This window comes from Zea mays, chromosome 9 (genome assembly GCF_902167145.1).
Source record: "Zea mays cultivar B73 chromosome 9, Zm-B73-REFERENCE-NAM-5.0, whole genome shotgun sequence".
Lineage (NCBI taxonomy): Eukaryota > Viridiplantae > Streptophyta > Magnoliopsida > Poales > Poaceae > Zea > Zea mays.
The window spans coordinates 101,667,696-101,677,135 of NC_050104.1; the positions used below are offsets into that span (position 1 = coordinate 101,667,696).

A 9,440-nucleotide genomic window follows, 5' to 3' on the forward strand; every position below is an offset into this window, starting at 1 on the left:
GACGAGTTTGATGAGATCTAGGCGCCGTCTCCCAGTCAATTATTACATCGTGGAGATAGTTATCTTAGTTCGAGTTATTTTATTATCAGCTATCTTGTAAAGCATTCTCGTTATGTAATCTCTACTACACCATATGACTCTATTGAGGGCGTCCACCACCCGGCATGCCCCCGCCCCCGCCAGTCCGCCACCATCGCGCCCGAGCCCCCACCACCATTTCATCTCCTTCCCTAATCCCTGCGCCGCGCCTCCCATCAACACCGCGCCTCCCATCAACGCTCGCCTCCACACTCGTCCCCACGCGCAGGCCGAGCTATCAGCGCCCTTCCGCAGGCTACCTTCGACGCCGATGAAGCCATCCTCGCCGCAGTCGACGGCCACCTCCATCTACGCCCGCATCCACACCCGTCCCCAGTCCCCACGCGCGGCGCAGGCAAAGCAATCAGCAATCCACACCCATGGCTCCGCCTGCCCTCACCCCCGTCCGCACCGCTGCCCCTTCCGCCACCACGCCCACCACGAGGTATGTCACGTCATCCCCGCCAATCCCCTCGGAATCCCGCTCCGCACACCTCTCGAGCTCCGTCACTTCATCCATAGGCCCGATCGAGCGCCACCAGCCGCATAAGTCTGGGCTAGCGCCGCCGGCCACCATTGGCTCGGTCGAATACCTCACGCCCACGAGGGTCAGCCGCCGCCTTCATGGCGTGGAGTCATCGGTCCCTGCCCACCAAGGTCACCATGGGCTTGACGACGATGGCAACAAGGTCAAGGTCGTCATCACAACCCAAGGTAGTAGCTCTTCAGTTCCCCCGCCCTTCCCCACCACCCCTCCACCGCACACAGCATGTCCGACTCTATTCTCCTCGAAATCCCCGCGGTGCGTAGATCTCGCTCCGGCTCCTCGCCGGCACAAACCACGCGTGCGCCCTCGATCCATGGCATCCCCAAATCCCGCCCCCAGTTCCTCTCCCTTCCCGTTCGCGGACGACGCTTCCGCGCGTCGACGTTCGCGTCCCCAAATCCCCGGTTCCCCTCCCTTCCCGTTCGCGGACGGCGCTTCCGAGCCCTCGACCCATGGCGTCCCCAAATCCTAGGTTCTTCTCCCTTCCCGTCCGCGGATGGCGCTTCCGTGCGTCGACGTTCGTGTCCCCAATTCCTGCCCCGGTTCGGCGCTTCCCCACATCGAGGCACCACACCATCGCCAAGGGGTACCGACAACGTCGATAGCGCGTGGCCCCATCGTTCGCGGACCAACCTGGCCAAGGGTGCCCTGCTGCTAACGAACAAGGACCTGGAGTTGGATCTGCTTTACTGCATATGTTGAATTCTTGGATGTTGATCTTGTCGGGTCTGCTTTACTGCATATGTTTGTGCTTAGGTACTTCTCTTTATCTGTTAAATCCGGGGGTTCTTAACATATTTGCTTTATACCGTTCCTATCACTGTTAGGCCTGTGCAACCCATTTTCTGCTTTCTAACATAACATTGCATACTTGTCTAGAACAGATCACTTATTTTCTCACTTGATCTCTTACATAATTTCTCAATTAAAACTTTGCTTCCTATTTCTTGTTAGGTGCATCGAACAAGGCTTAAACTTTCAAAGTCAAATTTCGTTTTGTAATGCATTTATGGATTCTGTGAACAACCGTTAGATTTGTTTTGATGTGTCACACTGAATTAGGAATGGACCAGGTTCAACATCCAGGAGTTGAACATCTTATGATGGTTGATATCTGGAACATGCAAGCAATGGTCTTGTTTTTGTGTTCGATGCTGCAATGGTCAGTTTTTTCTTTACCAAGCTAGGTTTCCATCATCATACTATTCAGCATTATATTAAGACCAAAAAGGAACACAGTTTGCCTTCATACTAATTTGAACAGATAACCTTAATTGGTAGCAAAAAGTGATTACACCAAAGACACGCTTCACCCTTTTTTTAGCCAAGCAGCCTTTCAAAATGCATATGAATTTGAGATCATTATTCTTATCAATAAGTATTTCTTTGTTAGGCCATTACACTGGTTATGCTTATTTTAGAGATATAAAGTTGATGGGCATCATATATAGTAATGGTTGGAGAGGAATATGATAGTGGAAGTTCTTGGGATTGGGCTGCCAAGGGACCAATGTTATTGGTAGATGCATATCATACAACTGTCGTTTCTTTGTTGGCTACCAAAATTTCACAATATTTTTTTTGACAAAACCATTTTCGTTTGTCTTTAATCCATACCGGCTTATACTACTTTTATAGTGTTTTGTCTATATATGGGTTACAGCTACAAGAGTCCAAACAACTAACTTTAATTTGAAGCGAACAGCCACCACAACAGTCTCGTGGGAATGGGAGTGTTACCGCTGTGCTTCAAGCCTGGTGAGGATGCCGATTCTCTCAGGCTCACCGGTCATGAGCGCTACACGACAAGGCTCCCTACCAATGTGAGTGAGATACAACCGTGCCATGATGTCTAGGTGCACAGGACAATGGAAAGTCATCCACCTGCAAGCTCCGGATTGATACAATGGTACAATGGTAAGTTCTTCGGTAAAGGATGTGGAACCGTAAATTGCAGTAAAATGATATGTCAGTTGGCTAAAATGTTCACAGCATAGTGGTCACTACAGCTGAATATTGCGATAAAGTTTCTAGGCATACATTCCATGTTCACAAGCACACACACCACTTGGATTTTTTCCATTTTGTGAGATGAAACAATGGCTTTCCAAATACTAACCTTTCAAGCCCAGCACCAATCATTTTATATTTTAATGGAGTATGAAATGTGTATCGAGTGACAAAAAACCGGGTTTTGTATGTGGAGCTGGCATACTTTGATCATGGCAGGATCCATCATGGCGGATCCTTCATTATTTGTTTGAGGAACCTGGTGAGGCAGCAACAACACTAAAACGCTAAAATCGCATACAAATATGTGAATATCTCGTCCGTTTTGAAAAAGGCTATGATAAAAATAAAATTGGACTCCTGCAGTCTATAAAGACAAGCCGATCTACTGATGTAAATGTTCATGAGAGGAGCTGTGATGTTTTTTATAGTACCGTTTTTATGTGCTAACTAGATATATATATGTGTTGTAACAGGGGACACTTACATGCACACCGAAGAAAGGAAATGTTGTTGATCCTGATTTTTTTAGGCCAAGCGTCAGGCATATGAACTAAAGAAGTGATATAATAAAACAAGAAAAATGTGTCGATCAAAAGAAGAATAAACTGTATACATCTTATGCCAAACTCCTAGGAGCTTAATAGATGAACCACTCGAGGGTTTCTTATTCATTCCTGATTTCATTTGATCGTACCACTTGTCAGTCAAGTTATGGACAATATGTCTACGGATTTACTGAATCAATGATAAAAGGTTTAGGGTTTGGTATTGTTACTTCTCTTAATACTATTTAATGTCCCAATTTGAGGTGGCTGGTGTTGGTAATCATGTATTTTTTTTTCTTTGCATTTCTATTGCTCTTATATGCTCTTGGTATGTTGTGCACTAATATTTTATCAAAAGATAATCTATGTGCCGTTGCAGTGCACGGGCATCTAACTATCATTAATTATTTACCCATCATATCCAATATTTCTGATAAAATATATCTAATATCACTGACTTCTCTAGGTAGTCAGTGCCTTTCTGTTTGCATGCCGCTATACATATTTCTTTCTTGGGATCTGGTTCTTATTCTGCTTGTGACTCAGTTAATTATTTGTGAATCTTGCTTTTGTCAGTTGCAAATCAGCTTGCACTTGTAGCAGCAACTGGATAGGGTCCTGCAATGCTCGCTCCACGGGGTGCGGGCTCGTCGTCTACCATTGCTGCCTCTCTGTGCTGGTTCCTACCAACGTAAGCGCCTCAGCCTCTGCTCACTTACACTGACCTCTATTTTGATAGTAGGTAATCATGTGCATCGGTGAGGCGAATATTGTTTACACATTATTCTTGTTTTGATCGACGCACTAATTTTGTTTTATTAGATCACTTCTTTAGTTCTTTACGTATCTCCGTAACATTTCCTTTCTTCGACGTGCGGGTAAGTGTCTTCTGTTGCAATGCACAGGTATATACCTATAGAAAAATAAGAACCGTTTGTGCATTCTTCATTCATTTTATTTCAGATCACTATGGTACAATAGAGAATAGATGTAAAACTAACCTCTTTTGGTTTTCTTTATGAGAGATAAACTGTATACATCTTATGCCAAACTCCTAGGAGCTTAATAGATGAACCACTCGAGGGTTTCTTATTCATTCCAGATTTCATTTGATCGTACCACTTGTCAGTCAAGTTATGGACAATATTTCTACGGATTTACTGAATCAATGATAAAAGGTTTAGGGTTTGGTATTGTTACTTCTCTTAATACTATTTAATGTCCCAATTTGAGGTGGCTGGTGTTGGTAATCATGTATTTTTTCTTTGCATTTCTATTGCTCTTATATGCTCTTGGTATGTTGTGCACTAATATTTTATCAAAAGATAATCTATGTGCCGTTGCAGTGCACGGGCATCTAACTATCATTAATTATTTACCCATCATATCGAATATTTCTGATAAAATATATCTAATATCACTGACTTCTCTAGGTAGTCAGTGCCTTTCTGTTTGCATGTCGCTATACATATTTCTTTCTTGGGATCTGGTTCTTATTCTGCTTGTGACTCAGTTCATTATTTGTGAATCTTGCTTTTGTCAGTTGCAAATCAGCTTGCACTTGTAGCAGCAACTGGATAGGGTCCTGCAATGCTCGCTCCACGGGGTGCGGGCTCGTCGTCTACCATTGCTGCCTCTCTGTGTTGGTTCCTACCAACGTAAGTGCCTCAGCCTCTGCTCACTTACACTGACCTCTATTTTGACAGTAGGTAATCATGTGCATCGATGAGGCGTGGCGAGGACGGTATCTTCGGCCGGCACCCAGGGACGACGACGATGGGTGGAGCCAAGTGGAAGGAGGAGGAGATGGTGAAGACGTTGTGGCCGTCGGTGTGGCTCACGGAGGACTTCCCCCTGAGCGTCGACAAATTCTTGTCGTTGCTGGACATCCTGGCTAGCCGTGTGTGCGTCGTGCGCCGGCTCCGCGTGCTGCTCACCACCAAGTTCCCACCGGGGACTTTCCCAGTAAAGGTAACATAGCTCTTCTGCTCAATAAGAAACCTGTGGAGAGTGCTATCTGAATATCAAGGGAAAGAAAAGAGAACTGTTTAGACTGATATTTTAATGCTTCTTCACTGTTTAGTTTATTCCAGAACAGTACCGACACTTAGGACACAGATTTAAGGGAATTTACTTAAAGAGAACTGTTTATATTGATAGTTTAACGGTTCTTCACTGTTTAGTTTATTCCAGAACAGTACCAACACTTAGGACACAGATTTAAGGGAACTTACTTAACTGGCACTCACCTCACCTGCATTGATACTGTCTTGTTTGATGACTCAGTTTATTTATATGACAAATGAAACCTAATGGTAAAAACTAAACCTCTGGTGTTGTAGAAAGTAGAAATTGGTTAGACATACAGCTTGGAGCACTCGTCCAAATTTTGCTATATGTTTCACAAAGTGGTGTTCACCGAAGTGTGGACGCCATCAATTGGTTGCCTTTGTGCACCTTCGGCTGCTTCTTGCCACAATATATTATATAATTTTCTAAAGGTTGTTCTTGTAATTATCTTGTTGCACATAGCTCATTTCGGTACTCCTAAGTGCAATGTAGATTTGCATTCAGCTCATTATTCATGTTTGTCATTCATGCAGATTGCATGCAATCCCCGTTGTGCCAACAGTGAGGGTGGTTATCACTTTCACCAAGTTCATCCCCCTCATCGAGCCTGAGGAGTTCTTCACCCCAATGTCGAGCCCCAGCCTCTTCACTGTTTAGTCTTTAGTAATTTCTAACTCATACTAAACGGTCACCTGGTATCCTGAATTCTGGTTGTTAACTTAGAAGCTCATGTAAGTTTGATCCTGAGATAGTTTGCCATCTTAGCCCTTCTGTTGTTGCTCAAGTTTGGAGCTTTTGTTCTTTGTGATGGCTTCGCAAACAGACTCATGTGTTCTTGTAGCCTGCCAGGTTGTGAGAGACCTCGGTGGGAAGTTTGTAATTCATCCTTTATAACACCCTGTCGAAGTCCACCTTTGTCACTGTTGTAAGTTCACCTTACCTTTGTTGGTTGTGGCTTGAGCCTTAAGTTGCAATGCCATGTTTAAATGTAGGACATTGATGGTAGCATCCCTTTCTTCTGGGGTGTTGACTCCGAAAATCATCTTGTTTTCTCTAACGATGCTGGAATCCTCAAGACAAGCTGTGACAACTTGTACATGCCATTTTCGAAAGGTAACTACTAAAATATAACATAATTTTCTTATACATCACCGTAGCAACGCACAGGTATATACATAGAGATCTCCATACTTCACGCTTGTATTTGTTGGGGGACAAACAATAGGTGGTTACTTTTGCATCCCTTTTCTTACTTTTTTGCTTCTTGGCTGCAATACCATTCTCTCTGCTTATTCAACTTCCTTCTTAAGAAAGTATTGCTAATGTAAATTGTCTGTCTTCACCCTAACATATCGTCACAGAACATTGTAATTATTATGAACTAACATTTTATCGAATAATTTATATGTCGTCGCCGTCGCAACGCACGGGCACTATACTAGTAAAGTTTATGACATTAGTCTCTATACATCGAGTCATTGTATGTGTGATATTTAATTTGGCGCGCATATGAGATGCATTTGAATTTGTCCTTAAATCCGGGTGTGACACATGTGTTGCCTTCTCATGCTGAGGCTGGGTGGAGCCTACTGTCAGAAGGGGCGGGAAGAGGAAGAAGCATGCGATAATGCTAGACAACGTCGTCGTAATGTTGTCTTCAGTAAATAATATTGTTTAACATTGTTTTTAAAGTGCAGTTTGAAATAAAGTGTGATAGGGATGTGATAGGGGATCGGCTGGGGATGGCCTAGAAATGGCGTTTGTGACGGGAGGTCAACGCCCAGCATACCTAACAAAACGCTCAGTGCACTTGGGTTTGTAGAGGAAGCCCATGTACTTGCGGCCTGCAAAGAGAATCCCACAGATTTGTTTAGGCTATCCGCAACCGTTACCTCTAAATTTTTCCCCCTATATCACTTTTTCCCCCTATTTTCCCCATATTTTTTCATCTCCCGCAGCGGTACCCCCTAAATACTCCCCCTGTACCCTACTACCACTATAAAATATCATTTTCTATACCAACTATCAATTTTTTATCTACTAAAAATTACTCGTGGACCCACAGCACAGTGTTTAGGGTGATGAACGGTGACACGCTATATCTGGGAGGAGAGAGAAGGGGACCAATACGTAGGAGACGCTGTAGGAGGCACCGCTGCGGCCATAGGGTGCCCCCTACGCGCCGCATGCAAGGGGAGGGGGAAGGGCAGCGTACACCGCTGCAGTTAGACCAACTCCAGCAGACTCCCTCTCCGTATCCCTAAAACGCGCGGCCAACACATTCTCTCTCCTCTCCGTATCCGTCTCCGTTTCCAGCAACACTCCCCATCCCACTCCGCATGCAGTCTATGACACCTGGGGCCCGCGAGCAGCCGCGCGCGCACGCAGAGAGCTGCGGAGAGGAGAGAGAAAGCGTGGAAATGGGGAGTGCAGGGACACGGCGTCTATTTTGCTGAGACGGATGCGGAGCCTGCTGGAGAGCGCAATAGTGCCTCAGACCGTGCAAAATGCGGATGCGGAGTGGGATGGGGAGTGTTGCTGGAGTTGGTCTTAGGGTGTGTTTGGTTTGACTTTTGGCTTTTGCTTTTGTGCCTCTAAAAGTCAAAAGCCAACCAAAGGGCTGGATCCAGGAAGCAGCTTTTTCTAAAAGCCGACTTTCTCGTAGTGCAAATCTGAAAGCACCTCTGGACCTGCTTTTAGTGGCTTTTCGGATGGAACTGTGAAAACATATATCGAAGATTTTTTAACGACTTTTAGTGGTTTCCACCAAACGGTTTTTAGCTTTTTAACAGCTTACAGTCTACAGCAGCTTTTTCCACAGCTCACAGCCTACAGCAACTTTTTTCACAGCCACAGCCCAACCAAACAGACCCTTAGTCTTATACGGGAGGCCGCGACAGTCCGGATCGGACGCCGCCCGCAAACAGTCGAACGAATAATCAAGGCCCAAAACGCTGGAGTGAAGTCCGTTTCTGTAGGTACCAACGGCCACACAAAAAAAAAGCTCCCTCAAAGCGAAAACGAAACGGGCCCATGACCCATCGTCCGTACTAGGACGGGACACGCGCTACGGCCACACGAAAGCGTCCGGAGTGAGCTGGCAGCTCGTGCCCCGGGGAGCAGACCGCAGCGCAATCTGGAATTCTGGATTGTTGGATTCCGGTGGTCTGAGCTCTTCCGCACGCGGTTACGTTACGTGGCCTGCACCATCCTGATCTTCACCAACTGCCGCCTGCTGTTCCCTGCCTTTTTCTTTCCTTTCCAAAAGCGAACTCGACTACTCCCTCCTCCTCTCCTCAACTCGTATCTGTCATCATGCGTCCATGTATTCAAAAATTATCTAAAACATTTTCTAACTTTAATTATTTTTCTACTTTCTTTTTTTATAAGTGCAGTAATTACATCTTTATAACATATATTTTTTTCTTTAATATTATTTTTATCAAAACTCGAGAAATACATTTATTTTGAGGATGAGAGAGTAGCAGCACACACGGATTACAGGTACGCTCGACCCTAACCTAACCTTAGATCTAACAAACCACATGTATTCAAAAAATATCTAAAACATTTTCTAACTTTAATTATTTAATTATTTTTTCTACTTTCTTTTTTTTAAAGTGCAGTAATTATATCTTTATAATATATATTTTTTCATTAATATTATTTTTATCAAAACTGCATAAATACATTTATTTTGAGGATGACAGAGTAGCAGCACACGCGGATCACGAGTACGCTCGACGCTAAAGCAATGGTTGAAACAGACTCATCCTTATGGACTCATCAACAAGAACGTAGGTTCTTTGAAGCCGAACCTTGGGAAATAAATCGCATGTGTTCTTATGTTTGGTCTTCATTTGAGATTTAATCATTCCCTTCCCCTCTCTAGTTCTCTTGCTTGCGCTTGATTTCATATCAACTAAGTTGCTCCCTAAGTAATCTGCAATCATTTGAGCAACTCTAGCAAGAAGAACGTCTCTCCCTCACTCCAATTGTTTTTATTCTCTTTCTAACGCTAACCCGGGGTTGAAGTTTGTGTTTAAAGTGACTAATATTCAGATTTAGGGATGATAATGCAATGTCTCCTGGAATATAAGTTCCCTGGCATCCTCTTTGGTAAACTGTTGTTTAAACTCAAATTCCATTTTCGAAACTGCCCGATAGGATGGTTCCCTCCCCATTTT

At 44.3% G+C, this 9,440-nt stretch overlaps 1 protein-coding gene across 1 annotated transcript; it reads right to left on the reverse strand.

Annotated features, from left to right (window-relative positions):
• Positions 1–723: 723 nt before the first annotated feature.
• LOC109942573 (uncharacterized) lies at positions 724–2,418 on the reverse strand. The gene is made up of 2 exons (XM_020544664.1): positions 2,366–2,418; positions 724–1,306 (listed from the first exon to the last, which is right to left on the reverse strand). Exons 1-2 carry the CDS (start codon positions 2,416–2,418, stop codon positions 781–783), a joined length of 579 nt encoding a protein of 192 aa, XP_020400253.1. The 3' UTR covers positions 724–780.
• Between the last annotated feature and the right edge of the window lie 7,022 nt (positions 2,419–9,440).